Source organism: Ovis canadensis, chromosome 4 (genome assembly GCF_042477335.2).
Source record: "Ovis canadensis isolate MfBH-ARS-UI-01 breed Bighorn chromosome 4, ARS-UI_OviCan_v2, whole genome shotgun sequence".
In the NCBI taxonomy this organism is placed as follows: domain Eukaryota; kingdom Metazoa; phylum Chordata; class Mammalia; order Artiodactyla; family Bovidae; genus Ovis; species Ovis canadensis.
Genome location: NC_091248.1, coordinates 107,257,856 through 107,284,951, shown reverse-complemented (window position 1 = coordinate 107,284,951; position 27,096 = coordinate 107,257,856). Strand labels below are relative to the sequence as shown.

The 27,096-nt window shown below is 47.4% G+C and overlaps 1 protein-coding gene across 1 annotated transcript in view; it reads right to left on the bottom strand.

Moving 5' to 3' along the window:
• SND1 (staphylococcal nuclease and tudor domain containing 1) overlaps nucleotides 1–27,096 on the bottom strand; it is a 420,634-nt gene that overhangs the window by 89,832 nt on the left and 303,706 nt on the right. Inside the window, exon 16 of the mRNA XM_069588315.1 lies at nucleotides 9,840–9,949. Within this exon, the coding sequence (XP_069444416.1) occupies nucleotides 9,840–9,949 (110 nt within the window). The remainder of the gene's footprint in view (nucleotides 1–9,839; nucleotides 9,950–27,096) is intronic.

Genomic DNA, 27,096 nt, shown 5'->3' with positions numbered 1-27,096 from the left:
CCTCAGTGAGGTTCCAATCCTAGATTTAGCTCAACTCGGTGAGAATTCTCGTGAACAATATAAAAGATGTCGTGAGCTGTTGCTCACTGAGAAATCTCCTATCTACCAGGGCACCAGTGCTGGGCACACTGCAAATATCCATTATATCCATGGTAACCCTACGGAGAGGTACCCAGAGAGGTAAGGGCTTAGGTTTAGTAGGATGGCTGCACTGCACAACCCCTCAGGCACCATTGGGGTTACTGAATTCTACTGAATACTGATACTGATAATAGAATCTATTGCTCGCTGAGACTGCCCAGGTTTTAGAGGCACTAAGGATCATGTCAAGGTTGCACAATAAATGGTGAAGCTGGAATGAGCACCCAGGTCTGACTTTGCACGTTACTAGCAGTCTTTGTTAAGTGGCCAGGAAGGGAAAGATGTCCTTCAGTGTTCAGGAGATGGGTCTAAAGAATGAGCTTATCCTTGCTGAATATGTGAGACATGCTGTTCAGACCAGGTTAGGGGATCTCTGCTGTTAATTCTCAAGCTTGCTCATAATCTTATTTCATGCATCACTGCGTTCCATAACAGACCATTGGTCACTTTCATTTTCAAAATCCATTTAAGTTCAGCTGACCAGAAACGGTCACGGGTGGAGTGGCAAGTGGGAAGTTCATCACTAAAGCCAGGTTTGGAACCCGTAGGATCTCGTCCAGTCCTTGACAATAGACACAGGGAGTGGGTGTGCTAAAGGCAAGAAGAGGGTGGTGTTGAGATTGGCTCATCCACCAGAGCAGTCAGGGCTATGCCCTGGGGGGAGTCGCATGTGAAATGCTAGAACGTTAGTACGGATACTACCTGGAGAGCAAATGCAACCCACAAGCTGCTTCCTCTCTGTGGACAGTCCTGCTATTGTCTATGAGGAGACGGGCTTTAAAATGGCATCAGTTGAATCATATAATTCCAAGGAGAAATGATGAATATTCAGGCAGTGGGTGTGTCTGGGAATAGTTAGGACCATCAGAACAGGGAGGTGTGAGGCCTGAAGACCCCTGAACATGCCAGCTTGAAGGCTCACACTCAGGTCTACTTGGGCATGGCCAAAGGTGTCAGGGTCTGAGGTGAAGTTCTTCTGGAAACAGACAGGGCAAATCTGCACGAGGCCATCTCTTGTGTGGAAAGTGAACACAACGTGCTGGTCAAGAGATATGAATGAAACAGAACTATTTCCCAAATGAGGCTTCCAGAGAGAAGTGGACAGACTTCACAGACGGGATTTCACCTCAAAAACGCTAATTCCAAGTCCCTTTTCTTTAGCCCTTTGTCATTAAGAATGTTACTCGCCCCCCTACCCCAGGCCACCTTTTTTTTTTTTTTTTTTAAAGAGAACTGCAACCAAAGCTTAGAAGCAGTGAACCCCCAGGATGATTGAAGAGGTAAGAGAAATCTAAATTAAAATAAATGTCACTCAGCTCACCAGCACTTTTACCTCTCAGGAGCCCAGCAGTCTCTTACCTCCTGATAGCAACTCTCCATTTGTTCCAGGCCAGAGGCTCTCCATAGCTCTATAGAAGGCAGACCAGGAGGCTGAACGTGCCTGGCAATAGCCGTGTTCCACAGGGATGGCTCATAAAGAACATCATTTTATGTCAGGCAGGCAGATAGTATCAAATACCATAGGTGGCAGGGGTTCTGCTTAGCAAGGCTGTTTGAAGGATTTTCACGACCTTACGTTTGTAGTGATAATCTGTTAGTGAACCAGTAAATGCATTCTCCAGTGGCAATCACTGCCCACTATAACTCACTTCCAAGCCTCAATTTAGATAAGGTTCAAAGTAAGGACTATGGACTACTGCAGCAGAAAGATGCAAGAGGAAGTCATGTTTGAGCCTTTCACATCTTTACTCTGGGACTGATCTGGGTTCGACTAAAGATGGAAAGGAAAAACCAGTGCCAGGGACTGCCCTAGCATTGCCAAGGCTTCTACTTCTGGAGGAAACAATTTGTTAGGTCTACACCTCTAATTTTCTTGCACTGGAAGGAACAGTAAGAAAAACCCAACTAAAGTGGCAGAAAAAAAACAGAGAAGTTTATCAAGGAAGAGTTCACCATAGTAAGGACCCGTTGTTATCCAGGGAAAGGAAGAGTCTCTCTGCTGAAAAGGATTTTCTTCCCTGAGATACAATGGCATCCTTGAGAGCTTCCCACGCACACATATATATATCCCACATAGAGGCTATAAGGAGGCCGCATCTCTTGTGGACCTAACTTTTATTCTGCACCCCACCCCTCCATCCCAACAGCCAGCCTGGGATGCAAACACTAGCCTCTGGAGGTCTGTGAGGCCTATCAAACCTATACCAGTCAGGCCGTATGACATAATTACAGGTAATAGGATCTTGGCCAAGCCAATGAAGAATTAGGCCCAGCAGCTATTTCAGAAGAATGGATGCAATTCTATGCTTGACTAGCTATGAAAGTTTCAGGCAGAAGAACAGGGAAACAGACAACAGCCAGCTGAGCCAGCAGCTTTGCTGAGAGGAATCCCACTGGAGCCAGCACACTGCTGGCTCCCGCCAGTGCACGCTGCCGAGTTTGCTTGGGGAAGGCAACTGGTGACTGGCTCCCAAGGAGTTTAAAAGCCAGTGGGGGGTGGGGGGTGGGGGTGGAGGGAGAAAAGGGCAATGTGACATTCTTCATTATATTTAGCCTCACCTCTTTTATTTTGATGCCATTTTCATTGAATGGGACTAGAACGGGAATTGAGGGCCCTCCTCCTAGAGCTTTTAGAGATAATTTGGCAAGAGTCAGGAGCCCATAAGTGAAGGGGCTGTAAGTGGGCAGCCTGGTATTCACATGGTGCTAACAGCCTATCCCTGAACAGAAATATGAACTTCAAAATAAACCCTTCACCTCAGTTAGCAGTTAAATCAACAAAAGCAGAGGATGGAAACCACCAGGGAGGGAAAGAGACAAGCAGCATCTCTTAGGAGAGTGAGGAAGGACATAATGCTTTCTATTTGAACACTGGAATTAAAAACAAAACAAACAAAAAAAACACTCAAATACCATTATCTCATTACCCTATCTGTCAGACAGGGAGACCAAAGGAGGTCAGAGTCCCCTAGAAAGCACACCGTCAGGTCTGAGTAATGGGCTTTTTCTATGAGAAGATCCTAAATTAGCAGCTGTATTTCTAACCTCAATACGCCAAAGACTTCCTCTCCACCATACAAATGTTAAGCTTAGAGAGCTTTTCCGAAGAACCAGAAGAGACAAGAACAGGCCTTCTTCCCAGTCTCTAGAATTAGGTCACAGGGAATCAATGAGTTGATTTAATGAACATTTATCAGTTGAAATGCTCTCACACATGAGGCAAGATACAAGAACACAAAGGCAGAAAGCATGATTCTTGTCCTTGTGAAGTGAAGAAGTGAAGTCGCTCAGTTGTGTCTGATTCTTTGCGACCCCTTGGACGGTAGACTACCAGGCTCCGCCATCCATGGGATTTTCCAGGCAAGAATACTGGAGTGGGCTGCCATTTCCTTTCCTTCTTGTCCTTGAGGAGCTAACAATTTGGTGGGGAGACCAACATAGACAGATCACTTCAACATCACTGGCCAGAATATGACAGATGTCTGTATGGACACAGCACTCTGGGGACTGAAGGAAAGCCATCTGCCCAGCCTGAGAGATCCAGGGAGCGCTAAAGAGAGAGAAGGGGGTATATCTGGACAGACAGATGGGACTAAGAGAGCAAAAGAAGGGGGTGGTTGATATACTGGGTGGAGAGCTTAAGTTGACCTCACGGATGGGAGATATGGAATGAAATGTTACATATGGGGAATTGTGAATTATAATGTCAGTTATGATGAGGTGCAGACTGAAACAAATAGTGGAGATAACCTGAAGTTCAGAGGTTATCAAAGATACATGTAAACTAAGGAGATTAAACTTCATCCCAGAGGCAATGGGGAGTTTCATTTTTATAAACGATGCATCTTTTGAGAAAGGTTAAAAATAGAAATATGGACATACATGATCAAACTGATATGAAGCAAGGCAGGTCAGCGAGAAAGTATACAAAAATTAAGGCCTACTAAGGCCAAACAAAGGATGAAGCAGGAATCAAGCAGCTAAACGATACAAGAACTATGACAAGAGGAGAGTCAGTAATTTGGGAAGGCATGGCCCCTCTACAGTTGTGAGCCCCCAGAGTCAGACTCAGAGACTCTGACCACTCAACCAGTGTTGGACCTCCAGGCAGATCCTTTACAAATTTATTAGTTCCAGATATTTGAAGGCTGAGGAATATACAACACAGCTAAAAAGAATAACCACCTTATAATAGCAAAACTGGCAAAATTTGGGGGAGAAAAAACACTCATCTGGGAATGCAGACATTTGAATTTTGGTTTTGATATTTGTCTTACAATAAGCTCTGTGAATAGAGGCAGTTCACTCTACATCTTAGTTTCTAGAATTGTAAATCTGGGGATAATATTTTTCTTATAGGTTTGCTGTGACATTAAAACAAAGTATTATATAAGAAAGTGCTTTTACACTAGAAAATGCTATATAAAATTGATCACTATTAAGACAGAAAATCTTTACTTGAGCCCCCATCAAAGAAAACAGCCTTAAATTAATTGGAAAAAAAAAAAAAAAAGGAAGGACCCCTGGTGGGTGATGAACTGTCAAGAATGTGTGGGGGAAGTGAGAAAAAACCTCAGCCTTCCAAATAGCCTTTAATGCCTTGGGGGATAACAGAGGTGTTTAGAAAGCTGGCCTTGCTGTCTTTGCTCTTTCCTGGGCAGTGATCATCTAGAATAGGGTGTCTTTGTATAAGTAAGTGCAACATTGCCGGATGGCTGGCTTGCTTTCCCAGCAGGTTATTCTTTCCAGCTCAGCGAGGGCTACCAAGGGGTAAGGCACTGATAAGAGCTGGAGAGCAAGTGGGTATCCTCCACACTGGTGGACTTCCCATGGCTTGAACCATCCTCATCGTTTTGATCCAGAGAAGTAACGTGGCTACTGTTCCTTCTTACATTTGTCTCCTGGACAGGGAGGGGGCCTGCATGGACAGACGGGAAAAGAAGGGCGAGAGGGCAGGTACCAAGAACTTTGGGGAAAGACAGGGCATGAGGGAAAACACTATTTTGACCAGTGGTGAACTGCTTAGACTGGTTTACCTTTTTCGGACCAGATGCAGTACATTTGGTGCTAAAACAAAGGAGAAGGAACCACTTTCCTTTTAATTAAGTATTCTTTCCCAGACAAACCCCTCTGTAAATAAGACACCAATATTCAATGCTGAGCCCACATTTATCTGAAACATAAATACTTGCTCTTCAAACAGCAACAGTTGCTTGCGATGCTTCTGTGTATTTTTCTATTTTTTTTTTTTTTTTTAAAGCAGGGGTAGTGGGAGGGAGGGAATCCAGGTCTGAGCCCTGGCCACTGCAGCCTGCAGAATGAGCTCCCTATGGGGGACAGCCTCCCTGTGGATGCTGGCAGGAAAAAGGGAAATAGGTCAGGGCAGCAGCCGGAGCTTTCGGCTTACTCTCCAGCATGAGGATGTCATTTTCCAGGCAGCAGCAAAGGGCAATTTCGGAGAGCCTCAGGACAAAGGGGTCATTCAGAAAGGCCTTGGAAATGATGCCCCCATCCCCCTGGGAACTGCCTTCCTATAGCCGGGAACTGTGAAGAGGGTTCGATTGTGGGGCTGATCTCTTTTAATAATACCTTCTGGTCCCCTCTCTAACAGTGTAGGTTCTCCTGCTGCAGTGGCAGCAGCGGGTGAGTGAGTGAGAGCTAGCTAGCTGGCCTTCTGACACAAAGGTGTGGAGAGATTCCCCAATGACTGTTTAACTCACAGGAAGGGCCTCAGAAAGAAGAGGATGATCTGGGATTGCTGGATCAATGTTTTAGACCGCAATGCCAAGGCAGGAAAGAATCACTTACCCAGGACCACAAGATAACTGGAGTGTGAAAACCTTGGAGTTTGCACTTTTAAGCTGGTTGGTTATCTAATGCTCTCTCACACCACTACATCTGGGAAGATGCTAGCAATGGGCACAATTCTCCATCTGGGAAATTACACCGGATCTTCCTGTCCTTGGCAATGTGGCAGGGAACTGCCTGAAAGAGGCAGCTGTATTTGGGGGGTGTGGGGTGCCTGGCAGAGGGGGCGTCACCAAGCACATGTCGTCCAGTGGGACACAATGATCTCATGTTGTGTGATCCAGAACTGGTCCAGCATCAAAGGCAGGGGACATGAGAACAAATCCATTTTCAGGGCTACACCCAGCCATTTAAACCCAACCCAGCAAAACCTGTGTAGTACAGTCAGCACACATGTTTGATAAAACGACAGATAGTAAATATTCTAGGCTTTGGGGACCATATATACTGTTGGAACCAGTCAACCTTGCTGTTATAACATGCAAGGACCCATAGACAGTATGTAAAAAGGTTAGTGTGGCTGTGTTTCAATAAAGCTTTATTTACAAAACTGGCAGTGGGCAGGGCTTGCCCACCCCTGCGTTACACCAAATGAGTGAGGCTGGGAAGAACAGCTGAAGTCCTTTGAGAGTTCCTGGGCTGCTGTGGCCTTCCAGGTCACAAAGAAAACCAGGTAACAACATGTTGTCTAGCCTATAGTCAATGCCCTGAAGCTGGCAGCACCACCAGGACACCCAGACCATTGACCTGAACAGTCCTGCCAGGCTCCCAACTCAGGGAAAGGAACAAATGCCAAGAGGAACCAATGGCTGAGGAGAAGGGCCATGAAGAAAAATGGAAAAAAAGAAGAAAGGCAATGAGAGGTGGCAGGGAGACACTCAGGAAAATGAGCTGCGTGATGGCGAAAAATGTCAGGCACTCTCTCCTGACGAGCGTCATTGTAAAAACACATTTTGGCAAACCAGGGCGTTCAGGTCTCAAGATAATGGGGGCTTGCTGAAATGAAAGGGGTCTTGTGTGTGACAGTGCAGGCTCCACAAGAGGATATGGGATGCAAAAACTGCAAGTCTGTCTCCACCCGAAACTGGGAAAGAGACAGGCGGCACTTCCTGCCCCATCGACCCAAAGGTAAGACAGTGCATCTCATAAGTAAGGAGACAGTTTTCAGGGCAAGGTGCCCCATACTTAAGCTTTCTGTCTGCTCCCTGCTAGGGTGTTTATTACACAGTCTCTCCCCTGCTTCACATCCTTCTCAAGGCAGTCTCTGGGTTCCTGAGTCCAGCTCGATGGCCATGCCTCCCTCTGTGGGGTCACACATGAGGCCCAGGAGGTGCTGTGAAATCAGCGTAAGACCCGAGTGCTGCTCCTTTCTGAGATCAGACTTGTAGTGACTGGGGAAGGTAGGCAGGGGCTGGAGGACTGCTGGCCCAAATTAAGATAATAGAACATATATATATAAAGGGGATGTGGTAGGGTCAAGGACAATCGCATCACCACACCTGTTTTACTGAGCTAAATGTGATTACTAAGGGAACAGGCAGGAGGTGAGAGAACCCATTCGCCTGTGGCCATCACAGCAGCAGTTTGGCCCCTGAAGAGTTCCTGGAATGAAGTCTTCAGTGGACACTGCCTTGAAGGTGAGAGTTACGTGCAGTGCACGTCTGTGGTCCCATGCTCAGCCACCCAGGCAACCACATGGCCCTTCTCCTAAGGGTGGGAAGGACCTCTACACTTGAGGACCAATCCGGCGGGCTTTTCTACATTCTTGTGGGGTAGGGGGAAGATGGCAAAGAGAAACTCTCCCCAGGACAACTCCTGAAATAAAAACGAGAATACTATACAGGCAAAAGTTAGTGAACAAACCTATAACAAAACAAAAACCCCTCTTCATTCCTATACTGTTCAGAAAGGAGTTTTCATATACTATGAAGGAAACTGCCCAGAATAGGCTGTAACTGGTTCCTTTAGTCAGAATCCCAAGTTATCCTCCGTTTAGGCCATACTTGTCTTTCCTCTGCATAAAGACCTTTCAAACCCGTCAGCCCGACGATCATCCAAGCGGCTAAGAAAATGTGGAAAGGCTCTCTGTCAAGAATCCCCAACTTACAGCTATGAAAGATTGGGACACTCCAACTAAGAAAGATCAATATCAGTGGTGGATAAGACTGAGGATGCCAGGGGCACCAAAGAGGATGGGGAAAATGCTTTAGCTTTTTCAGCAATCAAATATCAGCAAGTACACAGACAAAGCTAAGGTGATAATAACCATGAGACAGCAGAAGAGCTTTGGGCCACTCACTCCTTTCAGTGGTCAGTATTCTCTTTGACCCCCTTGTGCTTTTGGATATCACCAGCGGGCCAGAAACATGATCAGGAAGAAAAGTGGCTAGGGAAACAAGAGTTGAAAAAGAAAAGGGAAAGCACCTTTAGAAGATGTGAAACAACAGGAAGAGGATACTGGTGAGAAATGAACAGAACCATGACTAAGAGAGTAAGTGATGAGGATGTTACCAACAAATATCTCAGGCAGCCCAGGGAGCGGATTTCCTTCCCCATCTAAAGCATAACCAACCCACCAACCTTTGTTCCTGCTCCCTATGTGAAGTCTTCAAGTCATGACCTTGAGTGGACTCACCTGCTTATTCCAACATGAAACAGTGCTGCAGGTCCTTATTCAAAGGGGATATTGCAGGAGGGAAATTCCCAAATATCCACCCCTGTAACTCAATTCCTATAGGGTCAAAAATGTCAATAGCTACTGACAACAGGCGCGTCTGGATTCTGGAAACACTTCTCTGGCATGTGGGGAGCGGGGTATCTTAAATTGATAACAATTCAGCCCGCACTGCGCAGTTGCAAGATGGTAGGGAAAGACACTTTGCATACCAACATAAGGACTGCTTCTTCACGAACAAATGCATCTGACCACACATGAAATAGAGGGCAATGTGATACTGATGAGACAGTTAAGGAGGTTAGCACCCCCCCTTAATATATTCACTGACATTTCTAATCAATATGAGAGCTGTGAAAGCTTATAAACAGGTATTTGTACCACTTAACATCCCAAAGAAGCCCACACTATTGCTCCCAAGAATCTACAAAGATCCACGAGCAAGATAACCTCTAAGATCCCCATAATCTTTTTCACTATGTTATGAAATATGATACTGCATTAAAGCAGGAGGTACCCTGTGGATTTGATTGTTTAAAAAAAAAAAAAAAAAAAAAAGGAAAAAGGCAGATCTAAAACCCTAAGCCTGAGTCCAGCACACTTCCCACTGTCCTTTTCTGTGTCCCGCCTAGAAGAATGAGTGACAGGCATACTCCTGGAAAGAAGATGGATCTGTTGACTATGACTTGATAGAAATTAGCAGGTAGATGGGCACCATGGCAGCTGAGCAGCCTCGCTCCTGCCTGTAAGAGCCAGCCCAACAGGCAGAAACAGAAATACAATTAAATTAAGTCAGAAAACCCGCTACAGAAAATGCAATTACTCAAAGATACAAATAAATGTTCAAAGAAAATTGGCCCCTGACAGGGTTAGTCAAGCTTCTAAATCCAGCTGGAGGCAGGCAGCTCTGGGCTGATTCACCAAGGAGGAGACCGCAGAGCAGAAGGCTCACTGCTTCAGCATCCTGGCTGGGCCAGCCGGCGTTCACCCCGCATCCCAGGACACCCAGGGTGAGGAGCAATTGGTGGGTGGCTGGTCAATGAAGCAGGTCTCCAGGAACAGGATGTGGGCAGACATGGAATCGATCATGGACGTGGAAGGCGGAGCGCCAGAGAAAGGGGCAGACGGGTCTCCGACATTGCAGGAAAACACCAGACCGAGTGAGCCCCGCTCCCTCCACCCTCCTCATCCAAGAAGCAACTGGAAGACGTCCTACCTCTCGCTGCAGCACCAGCTCCTTGGTGAAAAGTGTTGCCTCCTCACTGAATGGCTCCCCTTCCTGCACCAAGCCTGGGAGGTTCCGGGCTCCTCTGGGGCATTCGATACCTGTGTTAGGAGAAAGGAAGCATTTGTGATGAAAAGGGGCCTGTGAGGTCTGGTGTTTAGCAAGAATGGTCCCCTCACTCTGGGAGCCAGACAGGTACTAGATGATAATGCAGGACAGGACAGGTAAGTGGTAGGAGGGGAGGTGTTCAGTTCATCTGAGGTGGGGAAACGACCACTATCAGGGCAGCAACAGTGGAGAGGGGGATCTTGGTCACAGAGTCTGAAAATTATTAAGATCGCCAGGGGAGTTCCAAGTAAGATATTCAGGAAACACCCCCTACTCCACCAAGATGTGGGGTGAATCCTTGTCTTAGACTCCTCACTCTGTAAGGGCCTATAGTCTCGCTGCTTCAATCATCACTTACACAAATGGCTCTCTCACCTAAATTACACTGATATCCCCAGCCATTCTGCCTCCTGAGAGCTGTTCTGGCTGATGCCTAGACATTTTCTCTTTACTATCTGACTTGCGCATCCAATTCAAAAGTGTTAACTTGGTGTCATTTTCCTCTTCAAATAAGCCTCCCCCTCTGTCCTCTGGCTATATTTGGGACAACAGCACCATCAGTATTTCATTCAGAATGGGAGACAGAAAAAAAAACCAGAATCTTGATGAAATATTAGGTGTCTGAAGCCAGACAGACCTGGATTCGCTGTCATTTATTAGATCTGTGATCATGGCCCAGTGACTGAGCCCACTCAAAGCCTCAGTTGTCCTATTTGTAAAACCTACTTCACATGGCTGTTGGTGGAATTAGGGGAGATTATTACAGCAAATATTTAGTAACATGCCTGACACATGGAAAGGTTCAGTACATTTTAGCTCTTATTATTGTATCATTATTATCACTGACACAATTACCTATGCTCAAAATCTCAGTCATCTTTCACTCTACAAAGTAGCTTGCAAGATTCTTGAGGACAGAATCTCACCCTTCACACGCCTGTGTACTCAAGGACAGCACTGTATACAATATGGGTGCTCACTAATCAAAGCAGACTGTGTTTTCTTTCTCTTTGTTTCAATCACTGATGTTGCAGGTTTTTATCATTGATGGTGCGCACCTGTGACAGGCCGCGAACTCTGTCACATTCTGATGTCTGAATTAGATTTTCCCCAAATTCAAACCGCAGCTATAATTATGAAGCCAAAAACGTGACCTAGGTTAGAGACCTAGGAAAGGAAAATAATCAAGATATGGGGGGGGCGGGATGCACTTAGTGCCCATATCTAAACCACTGCTGGCCTCTCCTGCGCAATAGGCAGTTCTGCTGGGAGGTGTGACCTCTTATTTATAAACAGCCTCAGGGACAGTGACAGCCGATCTGGCTCGGGGAGGTGGCGTAGGGTGGACACCTGCTGGGAGTCTTTGGGAGAACGGGGGCCACCGCTGCTGGGACAGACGGTACACCCCTTACGGATGAAGCCAGGTGGCTGTGCGTGTTTCTGGCCGCAGCACAGATTCAAGGTCAAGGAGCTCAGAGGAAAGGTAACAGTTTATACCCCAGGTTTTCAGAAGCCCAAGAACAGCGCTTTCTCTCCAAGCCTCCAGGCCTCAGCAAAGGAACACATGACGTCAAACAGAACTCTGCACGGGGAGCACAGCACCAGGAGAGGAACCACGGCAGGGGAGCACCTAGAGCTGGTGCCAGGACCATTCCCCCACTCAGGCGGAGATGGGACGGGGAAGGCCTTGCCCGAGTGCCACCTGCGCAGAAGGCCACCAGGGCTGCCTCTCTCCCTTCCCGCACCTTAGTGCCAGGCTGTAAGGACAAGTGGAACTGGTTTTTTGAAAAAGACATCAATAAACTCATGGGACCAAAAAGCCTAAGATTCACTTTGAGAGGAGATGAGGGCTCCAGAAAAATGAAAACTAGCCCATCCATGACTTTCACAATGTTATTAGCTAAAAACCCTTTCCATTTTATATGTGTAAACTAAGCAAACGTTGTAATTATCAGAGGAAAATAAACCATTCTATTCTGGCCACATAACCACAGGTAAAACACTGTTGCTCAAACAAGAGTACTGCAAAAACAAGCATTCAGTTTGTTTGTGACTCTTGGATGGGACGTGACTCGGGTGCTGTGGGTGAGGCTGCGGAAGGACATAGAGTCACTCTAGGTGACCAGATGTCCCCACTCTCTTCCTGTCCCTGCCTGGGTATTCTGAAGTCTCAAGGGAGCAACACAACCTGCCAGCCCTCTCTGAATCCTGGGAGATCACCAAGTGACTAACTGGAGAGGCAGGATGGCCCACTGAGCCTGGGGAGGCAAACAAGTCAAGCTGAAATGGATTCAGGTTAGCTTCCTGGCGAGACTCTTGGGCCTGTGGTGAGCAAACCTTAGCCACTGCATGTGGACTCACAGGCTAAGGCGGGCCTAAGTCCTGCTGCCCCTCCACCTGCCAGGAGCTGGGTTCCAGCTCTTCAAGGGGAGAAAGCTGAACTAGGCTGTCTCCTTGCCCTTCAAATGGGAAAAGTAAACACATCCCAGCACATCAATTCCCATCAGGCCGACAGGTAAGAGAAAGGAAAGTTGCCTGAGAACAAGAATATCATCGCTGCCTTTATCATTCACTCTCCCCTTTCTCCCGGGCTGACTCATCCCTCTCTCTGACCTGCCTCTTCTGAAGTTAACCCCTTCTGAGGCAAAACCTGTCTCAACGTCGCATCTTAGGTCTGGGTCAGGATGGCTTAGCCGACGCTAATTACTAGGACAGAGAGAGGGTCTATCCAGTGGGAGCAGGTGCCAAACACTGAAAACCAGGTGAACCCAGGTATAAGTTCTAGGAAAATAAAGGTGGGGGCGGGGGAATGAGCATTTACTGAGCATCCTTGACTATCTATGAACTGACATGTGGCCCCAAGTCACCAAGTAGCCAATCTGAACCCTAGATTGTCAGATGCTAAAGCTACCGAGAAAAAGCCCAGTTTCTGGAGTCAAGGACTGCTCTTGCCAGACAGTGTTGGACAAGGGAGGAGTGCAGGACTGGGGGACTCCATTTTGTGTCAGGCAGGTGAGGGCAAGAATAGCTGGAGTTGACGTGTGTGGCAGACATGCCCCCAAGGCACTGGGGTCCTCATGAGAGCAGAGGCGGGGGGTATCCCTAGATACAATGGGGGCCCCAGGCTGGATAGTAAAACAGGGAGTGGGTGAGTGAGGTGAAATCTATTACCAGACCAGGGCTCACAGCTGGGGCTAGGAAAGCAGGAAGGGCTTTTACATCACTGACTGTCTGAGTGTTAGAAACCTGATGAGCCAAGCTACTTCTGTAGACGGTCTGAGCAGATGAGTGTTTTTCAAACTTTTATCATGTATTATGATTCCCTTCCCCCACTCACATATGGGGATGTACATATATACAGCAGTTTCCACAAAAGAGTGGTCAGTTGTGACTACACGTGATACTCTGTCTCCCTTCTCTATTTCATTAATGAAAACAGCACTGAATTAACTGAAAACCTTGGGGTGAGGGGGAGGAGCTGCAAGGTCTAGGGCTTGGGGAAGACTGAGGTGTGAAGACAAAAGGCTGGGTGGCCTGATGGCTCTCTTTGAGAGGTCAAAGGCCACACCAAGTGCTTACATACCAGCTTTGGGACTTGGCTTTTGTTTCCCAAGGGATCAAGGACAGGACGAGAAATATGCGGCCCACTAACAGAGAGTAAGTCAAACAAGGTAACGTCATAAGGTAGGAGAGACAAGACGTAGGGCAGGGGGGGGACACGTGCAGCCAGCGAGGGGAGTCCCTCCTCCCTGAGAGCCTGGCCAGCAGGGAAGCCCGTCTTCACTGTACCTCCGACTCAGATGCCCCTCAGTGCCGGGCTGGCGTGCTGCTTTGTTACTGATGCAACAGACTTAGAGAGGGTTAAAGAAAGCACATCCAAGGAATGGAGGCCGGTTTCTCTGGCAGTGGCCCGGAGGCTGCAGCGGCCACACGGGGCCAGCCCACATGCCGCAAAGGGGAGCAGCCCAGATGGTGGGAAGGAAGCGTGTGTCATTGGGTTCCGGAAGCCCTCGGCAGGCAGGCCAGGCAGAGCTGCAATTCTGGTTGGGGTTCAATCGCCACTATCTGCTGTCTTTCCCACTAAGGCCCGGGGCCGCCCTGCCTGCTCACGAGGACACAGTTAATTCTGCTGAGCTTCCAATGCCACATGTGCAGGTCAGCCACGAATACTGAGGTGTGAAGACAGAAGGCTGGGTGGCCTGACGGCCCTCTTTGAGAGGTCAAAGGCCACACCAAGTGCTTATATACCAGCTTTGGGACTTGGCTTTTGTGTCCCAAGGGATCAAGGACAGGACAGGAGAAATATGCGGCCCACTAGCAGAGAGTAAGTCAAACAAGGCAACGTCATAAGGTAGGAGAGACAAGACGTAGCTGCTGAAGGCAGCTGACACAGGCAAGCCTCGAATACTGAAAATGCTGTTGTTGTCTTTGTAAATCCCAAACATTCTTGAACATTTCCTTCTCTATAATGGGGAGGGCAGAATGTAGAAGAAAGAGACCCCCATGGGGCTCTCGCAGCTGACTTCTGCCAAGGGCAGACACAGGAGAGGCAGGCCAGACACATCTGCTTCTGCTCCAGAGGCTCCCTGACCTCTTTAAAGCCCGACAGACAGACCTGCCTAAGGGAAAAGCCATTATCCCTCACACCTTCTCTACGCTTTCTGGGATAGGAAGGCCGACCAAGATTACTTAAAAACAACCAGAAGAGAATTTGCTTGATCCTGTACAACTGAGAAAGAGAAAATTCATCACCAGGCATCGGCACATCATTTCTGGTTTCTATTCTGCTGCTGACAAAAGTATCATACATCTCCAAGCCTCAAGGTCTCTGACTGTAAAATGAAGGAGCTCCAAAATTCTCTCCTGGCCAGGAAATCTTACCATCTGCATTATGCCCTTCTGAGATTTTCCATGTCGGGTTCAACTCTGGGAGTACAGGGTGCCTCCTTTCAAATGTCAAATTCTGGAGTTATATACAGCATATTAAAAAGAAATTATACATTTAGAGACATTGACTAACTAGGTCAATTAACACAAACACTTTGGTCAGTCAGCTCTGGAGCAAGAAGTACAAATTGTTGTAAATGATACGATAATGGCTACATAAGATTCTGTTGATGGCCATACGAAAGAGTCGTGTATTGCTTGAATATTTTACATTATATGTTGAGTTTTATGACAATTAAGCCTCTGGGCTCAAAGCGTGGTGCATTTTTTCTTTATGGAAGTGAGGGAAGTATCACAAATTCGCCTCGGCTAGAAGTGACACCTTCTCAATGGCTCTTAGTCCAGCAAACAAGAGGCCAGGCATTTGCGGCTAGAAACAGAACTCTAGTGGAAATAGTAACCAATTGGAAGGATTAGTTGATGGTGTTTATTACTCATCTACTGTGTGTTTGTTACTGCATTGGACATCACGGAGGTAAGGCTGGAGCCTTGTGCCAACTTTGGATACTTGCTGAGATCCCCTGGCAGACCTCTTCTCCCTCTATTTCACAAATACACATCACTGCCTACTCAGGGTTAGGCACTGGGTTGGGAGATGAAAACTCAATGATGAAAAAGACAGACTTTGTCCTAATGAAGCCTAATTAGCAGCATGATGATATCATCTTCCCCACCACTGTAGGAAGTATGCTGTCGGTGATGGAATTTATCATCAGTCTGTAGGGTGCTGGATGTTATGCAGTAACACGCCATATCTGGATTATGGCGGGCAGGTGCATCCGTGTCTAGGAGCCTGTTGGGAAGATGCACTGGACAAGTCAATCACAAGCTCACCACTGACCTGTCCCTTGCTAAGGAGGCAGCCTCAGGCAGCTGCTTTCCTGCTCATGGCCCTGGCTTCTGTCCTCTCCCTGGTCACAAGTTGGGGATGGATGTCAGAGCAGGAGGTGAGAAATGAGGGAGAGAGGGCAGAGTTGCTCCTGTACCTGATTCAAGGATAGTCAATTTATAGCAGATGGCAGAGGGGAAGCAAGCTCTGTCTGAAGAGAAGTAAAGATAACAGGTGAGAAAGATTCTCTCTGGAAACTGGGCAGCGCCCAGAACATGAGGCCATTAGGAAGAGGAAGGAGGGGAGGGCATTGCTTCAACACTGGAGCAGGGAGGTGCGAACCACCTCTGACCAAAGACCGCCCCTCTGGGGTTCCAGAATCCGGAAAGTCTGATCTTAGCTTGGCTCCTGTTTACTAGATGTTCCCATTAATCTGCTCTCTCCTCTCACTGCTACCACAAGTAAGCCAGTGTGAGAACCTGGTATTTCCAACCCAAATAAAACTAAGATGAAATTGCTTCTTGGGGTAGGTACTGGGTCTTGTTGTTGTTCAGTCGCTAAGTCATGTCTGACTCTTTGCGACCCCATGAACTGCAGCATGCCAGGCCTCCCTGTCCTTCACCATCTCCCTGAGTTTGCTCAAACCCATGTCCACTGAGTTGGTGATGCCATCCAACCATCTCGTCCTCTGTTGCTCTCCTTCTCTTGCCCTCAGTCTTTCCCAGTACCGGAGTCTTTTCCAGTGAATCAGCTCTTTGCATCAGGTGGCCAAAGTATTGGAGTTTCAGCCTCAGCATCAGTCCTTCCAATGAATATTCAGGACTGATTTCCTATACGTTTGACTGGTTTGATCTCCTTGCAGTCCAAGAGACTCAAGAGTTTTCTCCAGCACCATAGTTCAAAAGCATCAATTCTTCAGTGTTTAGTTTAAATAAGCAGGGTGACAACATACAGCCTTGATGTACTCTTTCCCAATCTGTAACCAGTCTGTTGTTCCATGTCCAGTTCTAACTGTGGCTTCTTGACCTGCATACAGGTTTCTCAGGAGGCAGGTAAGATGGTCTGGTATTCCCATCTCTTTCAGAATTTTCCACAGTTTGATGTGATCCAAACAGCCAAGGCTTTAGCATAATGAAGCAGAAGTTTTTCTGGAATTCCCTTGCTTTTTCTATGATCCAGTGTATGTTGGCAATTTGATCTCTGGTTCCTCTGCCTTTTCTAAATCCAGCTTTTACATCTGGAAGTTCTTGGTCCACATACTACTGAAGCCTTACTGAAAGGATTTTGAGCGTTACCTTGCTAGCATATGAAATGAGTACAACTGTAGGAGTACTCTGAGCATTCTTTGGCATTGCCCTTCTTTGGGACTGGAATGAAAACTGACCTTTTCCAGTCCTGTGGCCACTGCTGAGTTTTTCAAATTTGCCGACATATTGAGTACAGCACTTTCACAGCATCATCTCTTAGGATCTGAAATAGCTCAGCTGGAATTCCATCACTTCCACTAGCTCTGTTCGTAGTAACACTTCCTAAGGCCCACTTGACTTCACATTCCAGGATGTCTGGCTCTAGGTGACTGAGGATTGTCTTCAGTTCACTTCAGTTCAGTCACTCAGTCTGAGTGACTCTTTACGTAAGAGTCCGACTCTTTACGACCCCATGAATCGCAGCACGCCAGGCCTCCCTGTCTATCACCAACTCCCGGAGTTCACTCAGACTTGCGTCCACTGAGTCAGTGATGCCATCCAGCCACTCATCCTCGGTCATCCCCTTTTTCTCCTGCCCCCAATCCCTCCCAGCATCAAAGTCTTTTCCAATGAGTCAACTCTTCACATGAGGTGGCCAAAGTACTGGACTTTCAGCTTTAGCATCATTCCTTCTAAAGAAATCCCAGGGCTGATCTCCTTCAGAATGGACTGGTTGGATCTCCTTGCAGTCCAAGGGACTCTCAAGAGTCTTCTCCAACACCACAGTTCAAAAGCATCAATTCTTCGGCGCTCAGCCTTCTTCACAGTCCAACTCTCACATCCATACATGACCACTGGAAAAACCATAGCCTTGACTAGATGGACCTTAGTTGGCAAAGTAATGTCTCTGCTTTTCAATATACTATCTAGGTTGGTCATAACTTTTCTTCCAAGGAGTAAGCGTCTTTTAATTTCATGGCTGCAGTCACCATCTGCAGTGATTTTGGAGCCCCCCAAAATAAAGTCTGACACTGTTTCCACTGTTTCTCCATCTATTTCCCATGCAGTGATGGGACCAGATGCCATGATCTTCGTTTTCTGAATGTTGAGCTTTAAGCCAACTTTTTTGCTCTCCTCTTTCACTTTCATCAAGAGGCTTTTTAGCTCCTCTTCACTTTCTGCCATAAGGGTGGTGTCATCTGCATATCTGATTATTGATATTTCTCCCGGCCATCTTGATTCCAGCTTGTGTTTCTTCCAGTCCAGCGTTTCTCATGATGTACTCTGCATAGAAGTTAAATAAGCAGGGTGACAATATACAGCCTTGACGTACTCCTTTTCCTATTTGGAACCAGTCTGTTGTTCCATGTCCAGTTCTGGCTGCTGCTTCCTGACCTGCATACAGATTTCTCAAGAGGTAGGTCAGGTGGTCTGGTATTCCCATCTCTTTCAGAATTTTCCACAGTTTATTGTGATCCACACAGTCAAAGGCTTTGGCATAGTCAATAAAGCAGAAATAAGTGTTTTTCTGGAACTCTCTTGCTTTTTCCATGATCCAGCGGATGTTGGCAATTTGATCTCTGGTTCCTCTGCCTTTTCTAAAACCAGCTTCAACATCAGGGAGTTCACGGTTCACGTATTGCTGAAGCCTGGCTTGGAGAATTTTGAGCATTACTTTACTAGTGTGTGAGATGAGTGCAATTGTGTGGTAGTTTGAGCATTCTTTGGCATTGCTTTTCTTTGGAATTGGAATGAAAACGGACCTTTTCCAGTCCTGTGGCCACTGCTGAGTTTTCCAAATTTGCTGGCATATTGAGTGCAGCACTTTCACAGCATCATCTTTCAGGATTTGAATTAGCTGTATTGGAATTCTTAGTCCAATTTATTTTTTCAAGTATCTGACACACTGCCTAGCACAGAGCGGCACTGTAATTCCTCAAGCAAGACTGCATAAATATTAGTGAAAAATACTTCTGGAAAGAAGTCCATACACAGAGAAGGAAATGGCTCATGAACAGTCAGGGTCACAGACCTCATGCAAATACCAGCAAGGGGCTGACAGGATCCCGAACTACACACATCCCATTTTCCCACAGAGACACTTGAAGGACAAAAAGAAAACATAGCTATACCCATTTGCCCCTGTGGTCTTTGAATTGGCACACTTTGGAAAAGAAATTTAAGTGGACAGGGCACATGGGCAGCACTGACCAGCACTGCTGATGCTGGGAAAGACTGAAGGCAGGAGGAGAAGGAGACGACAGAGGATGAAATGGCTGGATGGCATCACCGACTGGATGGACGCGAGTTTGAGCAACCTCTGCAAGTTGGTAATGGACAGGGAAGCCTGGTGTGCTGCAGTCCATGAGGTAGCAAAGAGTTGGACACAGCTGAGTGACTGAACTGGACTGACCAGCAATGTCAGTGAGACCTGAGGCTGGAGCACCACAATCATGTTTGGCTTCCAATGCAGCAGAGGAGGAAAACAATGCCCACCCGTGACCCCCTGTTCGGTTCCAGGCAGTCATGCAGCCAGATGGAAGGGCAGAAAACTGAAGTGCACTTAGAGAGCAGTGGGAGATGACTCAGGGGCGGGGATGCCTGCCTTGAAAGGAAAAGATAAAAGGTGCTAAATCTGTACAGCTCGGCTAAGTGGTGACTAAGAGGGTGACACGACAGTAATCCGCAAATATTTGAAAGGTGTAAACACAAAAAGGAGGGGAAATGCTCAGCCTGAAAACAGGGGGTGTAATTATTAGGGGAAGGAAAATCTGGATGAAATATCGGAAAAACTTAGTGTGGGGATGACTACGGGGTTATAAATAAGGTTCCTGAAAGGAAAAGGCAATTATTTGATCCTAAAGCTGAAAGGTGGCCATGAGGCCTGTCCCTCTGCTTCTGGGAAAGCAGCCTGGACCAGGGGACTTTTATTTTCTACATTTAAGGAGAGACTTCTTCAGTAAATCTAAGTCCAAATACTTCTGCTTTAAGTACTGCTTCCTGAAATTTTAACCAATTTTGTTGGTCAAACCACAGAAGAGACAAAATGACTGTTCTGGTGGCGCTTTCAGAATAAAAACAGGCTTTACCTGCTAGCATGTGACATGTGCCTGACCAGCAGATACAGTGGAGCTAAGCAGAACCGGCCACAGACAGCTGGGTAGAGCAGAGGACTGGATTATCTCACGTCCTGGAGCATCTTCATCCCTACTCTCTAAGTCCCGGGTGAGCGCTTGGGGAAGTGCTGCAAGCTTCCCAGAGAGAAGACCACGGACGCTCTCCCTTCTTGCTACATAAATGCAGTCTCCTGAAGTGAATGTCAAGGACAAGGCACAGACAGAAAGCTAAAATAAGCTGCCTGTCACACTGACTGCACTCCGGTACCTCTGCCTGAGTCCTTGCTGCTGCAGTTGGCCAATTCGTAACTCCCTGCCTCGTGGCAAACAGTAAAGAACCTGCCTGCCAATGCAGGAGACCTGTGCTTGACCCCCTGGGTAGGGAAGATCTCCTGGAGAAGGGGATGGCTAGCCACTCGAATATTCTGGCCTGGAGAATCCCATGGACAGAGGAGCCTGGTGGGCCACAGTCAGATGTGACTCGCAAAGAGTCAGACGTGACTGAGCGACTAACAATCAATTAGTTCCATTTCTCTGCTTTCCCCTGCCATCCTTACCCCCAAGAACAACAACAACAAAAACCACGTCACCCAGAGAGTGAGACAGTGAACTCCGTATTTAGAGAGTAAGACACAGCAGTCTAAGAAAAGTAACACTTCCTTATTTTTCTACTCTCTCCCTAAGCATCAAAAACAGAATCTAGACCTCTTAAGCTTTCGGCACAAAACACAGAGACAGATAGGCCAGCTGCCTGATGGTAAGGAACGTAGTTATCATCTGAATCCTTATGCCAAGCCAAACCCTTGCACGTGGGTGGATTGCAGAAATGAAAACACGTCTTGGGATTTTCCTGGCGGTCCAGTGGTTAAGACTCTGCCTGCCAAGGCAGGAGGTAATCTGTGGTTGGGGAATTAAGATCCCACAGGCCTCGTGGTGTGGCCAAATAAATAAATAAATAGAACTGTTTAAGAAAAAAAGGAGAAGAAGAATCCCATGTACCAAATAGTTTGCTTGTCGTCTTCTCTCATAAGATTTAAAGCAGAAATTGTCTGGAGGCCCCAAGCTGCAAATGTTGTCAGTGAGTCAGTTAACAATTGAGAACAGCAAACTGTCCCACTTAGGACCAGCTGGTCCAATGTTTTCACATTCCCAAAATGGCCCAAGGAGCAAGGCAAACCATAGACCATTGGTTCCTAAGAATTCTATAGCATATAAGGCCTCAATTTGTACTGAAAGGGTCAGAAACAAATGAGGATTTTGCATTGTCTCATATACTTTATTCTCTCTCTTGTTCGCTAAACCGCTATTTTGTTACCTTGGAGGAGGTGGCATCTTCTGGGCCAATTTTGGAACATGTCACTGGTACGGCCCTTTCGGTGATGAGAAGATAGGGATAAAAGAAGAATGAAGGAATCCTAATTAAAGGGATCACACTCCTCAGGTAATTGAAGTCAGGGGAGTCAGAACTGGGCAAGAGCTGAGACCGAAGCTGTTTTTAGTTCATATTTCCAACTGTTTGAGGGAGACTTTCAGTAGGCTGTTTGATTTGGTCATGTTTGATGCATTCATTGAAAAGACCAGAAAGCGAAGTTAACTGGCAAACAGGAGCAATGAGATCCAGTCTCCACAACGTGATGGGAGCATTGGCTCCCCGTGAAGAAAGGGAGGGGTGGGGAGAGGCCAACCATAGGGAAGAACAAGTTTCTCTGGCACAAGAGTCATACGGTGTGAGCACTAGGAGAGTCTCACCTCCATGGGTTGTCAGCCCATAACTGGTGGATCCCATTCTGCAGTTACCTGAGGGAACGGACATGCCACTCCTCTCTGGAGCCCCAGAAAGTAGATACTCAATAACTGTCTGCCAAACAAATACCAGAGAGTAAAAACAGATGCGGCAAGCCTGTAATAACAATGTCTTCTTCCGAGTTCCTGCAAACATACTATACTAGTTAATGCTTGGCAAATTTACCACAGAATCTTGCAACTCTCACTTCTGGGACTTTAAGGAGAGAGAGTGTTAGATGCTAAATCACTGGCCGCTGTCTGAGAAGGAGACAAGGAAGGGATGGCTTAGAGGCCTCATGCTGGATGGCTGGCCCAGGCGGGGCGCAGAACTGGCTTCACCAACTTGATTTATCATTGGCTTTAGACACCAAAGAATCATTCCCCAAAGGGAGAGGAGCTTTCTCAGATGGAGCTGGAGTGGCAGATAATAATGGGGCTAGCATCAGAATAACCTTTTATGATTTGTCCCACCACAGAGCAAGAGATGGAAAACGACGATTTTTTTTTTTTAAAGGGAGAAAAAACTCTCACTGACAAACGAGGCTGTTCCCGTCCCATGACATGCCAAGTGCACGGCCGTAAACAAGGCAGCCAGGCTTTCTCTGGGGGTGTGTTTGTGAAGGGGAGGGTGGAGATGGCAGGCTGTCTGCTTCCCGACACACATGTTCATTTGGGGGTTTGCGGCAAGCAGCAGCTGCAATAAGATCACCACCAACCAGGAGCAGAATGAAACCACCATGCCCTCTAAGAATGCTTTCCATTGGGTTTCTCCTAATGATCCCTATCAACACAGCCACCTCACAACATTACACAGAAAACAAAGCATCTGAGGTCAAGAGCTAGGTCCACAACGGTCTTTCCAGAGACCAGAGAGCCGCATGACTCCAGTGCTTACGAAACACTGTGGCACCATGGAGACCGAACCTAACAAGCCCAAACCCGCATCTGAGTGGTGAGGGGGAGTCGGTTTCTATGAGAACCTTAACGTTAGCTTTTTCTGACTTATTTTAAACATGTAACTTTATCTCTGAATCAAAACTTAGACTTCTAAAACATAAATGTCATTTTCGGTACCCCAAAATCCTCATGTTGGGTCTTTCAAATTCCCTGTTCGTGGATAAAGAGACCAACCTGAATCTCCTGTTCAGGCTGGTAGAGAAGAGCTCCAGGGAAGGGGGAAAACCACGGGAAACAAGCACGTGGATCCTGCAATACCAGCTTCCAGGAGGTATCCTGCCATACACCTGGCAGCCAAATGTAAAAGCTGCTTACTCGCATAAATTTAGAGTGACTTTTTCTAAACCAAGCTGTGTTGTTATTTGAACAAAATGCTTCTGAGATGTGTGGAGTACACTTTCAAACCACTGCCTTTCTTGAGCTTTCCACTCACAAAAAATGTCTCTGAGCTTCTCCTCCTGAGGCAAGTGAAAGCCCAATGTCTAGATTAGTATGCTCAGCTAGTGGAACTGGAGAAGAGAAAAACCAGTGACTGGCAGGAATACTAAGACCCCTGGAGCAAGGATAGTGAATAAGACTGTGAGCTGAGACGCTATGAGGAAGAGACCTCCACCTCACCCTCTTTACATTTCAAGGAAGAAATGAAAACAAGCCAAAAAGGAGAGGAATTCTGAGAAACCAAGGTTCTTAAAGAGCACAGGCTGATTGTGGATGCAGAAATACATACTATCCAGATAAGTAGCTTGAATTCTGGACTATGGATGAAGACGGGCATTCACCTTTGTTTTGTTTCGGTTTCACAAAAAAGGGGTCAGCAGACAGCTTCCTGAGGACTAAGTCCAACCCACCGCCTGTTTTTGTACAACCCATGAGTTAAGAATGGTGTCTGCATTTCTGAATGGTTGCAAAAGAAATATTCTGTGACATGGGAAACACTGGATGCAATTCAAATTTCAGTGTCTCTTTCCTATCTGGCCCTTCAGAGAAGAGGTGGGTTGACTCTTCCCTGTTGTAAAACTGGGTAAAAAAAAAAAAAAAAAAATCCAGGCAAGGCAGTGTTTCAATTCTCAGAACCAGAGGATCAGTACAGGCGACAGCATGAGGATATCCTAAACAAAGGCACTAAAAAAAGTCCACGGTCACGTAGCTGAAGAGAGCTAAGAAGCCAGCACACGTGGATCAAGGGAAGCCGATGCAGCCAACAGCAAGCATGGGCGTGTGCCTGCTCACTGGCTCTCCAGCACTCCGTTCTAGGAACGTCGTCACTCTGGTACCCACCATCTTCCCCTGTATTCCCACTCTACTCCCGCAGACGCTATTCAAATCTGTGAACTTTCTAGGGTTGCCCTTCTCTGTTTACCACAACCGCTTCCTTCTAGTCCAGGACAGCAAACTCTCACTATCACACTTCTCGCTGGTACTCAGACTTCATCTTTCTGCTCTTCTTGGAAAAGTAACTTGATCTATCTCTGCATGCACTCGACACTGTGCCCCAACGCCACAGTGAAGGTCTTTCCCTTTCCTCCCTTCTCCTGGGTTCTCTCTCTGGGCTGCTCGTCTTCTCTCCTGCTGTTGCCCTTGGTTATGTTTTGGGCCCCTTCCTTCCCACTCTCTGCAGCCTCCCTTGGAAAGCCCATCCATTTTCACGTTCTCCATCACTGTGATCACCTGGAACCCACAGGCAGGTAAGCCTGAACTGTCCTCTAAGCTCTCAAGGAGTGTCTGACAATCCTCAAGGATCTGGTCGACACCTCCCCCTGACCATCCTGTCAGTCCCTCAAACTCAACCTCACCTTCCTGCTAACTCTCTTCCACTGCTTCCATTGTGCCCGAGTCCGACTGCGGCACTAGCAACCCGTTAGGTCTAAAATTCTCACCTGTATTTGATTTGTCCCTACTTTGTCCACATCACCTACTGATTGCTACATCTTATCGATCCCATTAATTCCACCTCCACAGTTGTTTACGTAAACCATGGGATCTTCTGAACCCTCAACCTGACTCTGCTTGTTCAGGCTCCTGTCACTTCTGGCCAAGTCTTCTGATCTACCTGCCTGCCCTTCATTTCCCCCATCCCGATTCTTCCTTCCTTCCTGATTTTCCTAAAACTCTTCAGTGGCTTCCATATAAAATCAGAAATCCACAACCTGACGCTCTAGGCCTTCTAAAATCTGGTCCAATTCCTTGGGACCATATGAAACATCCATTACCCACTTGACAGCCCTTCAAATACAAGAAGACAGTAAAACATTTATTTTCTCTCATCCTCATGTTCTATTTTCTCCAGTCTAAACATCCCCAGGTGTTCACAAGATGTGGGTTTTTGACTTCCTACCATTCTACTGCTTTTATTCCTTGAAAGTAAAAGTGTAGTCACTCAGTTGTGTCCAACTCTTTTCGACCCCATGGGCTGTAGCCCACCAAGCTCCTCTGTCCATGGGATTCTCCAGGCAAGATTACTGGAATGGGTTGCTATTCCTTTCTCCAGAGGATCTTCCCAACCCAGGGATCAAACCCAGGTCTCCTGCATTGCAGGCAGATTCTTTACCATCAGAGCCACTAGGGAACTTACATCTTCCAATAGGAAATACCTTTACGGCTGACTTCACTGAGAGGTCTGATGGGGTAGTGGGGCTCATTCACTGGGAGCAGCCCTTCTTGCATGCTGCAGAGAGGTACCTCTGGAGGTGAACTTGCCAAGTTGGACTGATTGGGGAGGGGTTTGCAGAGACTGGACCAGCACTACTCCCCCACCCATGACCAGGCAGAGGTAAGATGTTTCCTCCAGGCAGGAGGCTGCAGCAAGAGACAGCTCCATCAGTGCAGAAGGAGCCCCTGGGATGTGGGAGCTCTTGAAGGGGGTGTGGGGAGCAGTGGGGCCCATCCTGAGGAAGGCAGCCCGCCTCCATTCTACTTCGCAGCAGTCGCCCCAGGCACCGTGGAGACCCTGGTGGTGTTGTGACAAGCCGTCTATTCATTTCCTCTCTCATTCACGGGGCTCTCGGGGATAAAAAGGAACAGCAAATCCAAACCACTGCCTCGAATCCACTTTGCAGAATTCAGGGAAAGAGAGTTCTATTGAAGTGATTATCTGCTCTGTTTGGGAGACCAGAGGGAAAGAAAAGGATTTCGGCATCCGGTGCCTGCCATGGATGCATTCCTGCAGAAACGATGACTGCAGCCATCACTGTGGCCAGTGGGACACTGACAGCACGGCTGGCACTTAATTGAGGCTGTTTAGCTCCTGTCACAGTGTGGCAACGGGGCAGCAGAGCACCCGGATCTGAGCTGTGACGCAGGACACAGAGCTTAGCTGAAAAGCTAGGAGGAGGGAGCACAGGGAGGAAGAGAATCAGGGACCTGACAGACAGGCTGCCTGATTTTTTGCAGCGAGTGGGAGATATAAACTTGTCTCACCAGGCTGGGCCTGTCTTCAAGGCAGAGGAAAGCTGCTGCAGTGGGCTTATTACTCACAGCTGTGGGACAGCTTGTGCCACAAGCCCCGGGATGAGAAGCCTGCTCTGAATTGTGTACATTTCTAACAAGGCTGCGAGTCACTGGCGAGGGAGTGGCAGTGGCGTCTTTACAGTGGGTGGGGACGATCAACTTCTCCAACACAGCTCGCAATCAAGCATGTTGCCCGGTGGTGATTCTGGGTGCTGTGACAACCGAGGGGGGGAGTGTGTGTGCATGCGCATGCACACACTTGCATGTGCTCACATATCCAAGGAAAGTGGTGCAAAGAGGGGAGGAAAGGGGTGGGGGGAGGCAGACCGAAGGGCGGAGGAAGGAGGTACTGAGGAGGAGCAGGGGTCGTGATGACCTGGATGAGACACTGCTGTTTGCTGGGAGAGTGACACCAGGGCTGTGTCCACCTACGGACTGGCACAGACACTCGGTGAGAATGACTGAAGGGCAGAGGCCAGAGACAGGAATGGGTGGATTCCTCAGCAGAGCAAAGGCCAGAATCAAGTTTTGTTTCAGGGAGAAAGGAGATACGAGCCGCCCTTCTGCTGCCCCTGCCCTGGACACGCTTTCCAAGCCCTAGACTGCCTATAGGGTCCTTCCATCATCCTGAAAACTCACAGTGCTGGCTTGTTTGTGCTGTCTCTGTTCTCAGTTCATGCTTCACCATATCTGAGCCTCACTCCCCGAAAGGCCAGCCTTGTCAGGGATCACAACCAGGAAGAAATGCCATCGGTGGAAGACTTTCAGACCATGGACAGCGGCTCCTCTGGGGTTAGAGGAAGTACCTGCACACACACACATGCACGCACACACACACACACGCACGTACGTGTGAGCACTGTTTCTTCCCT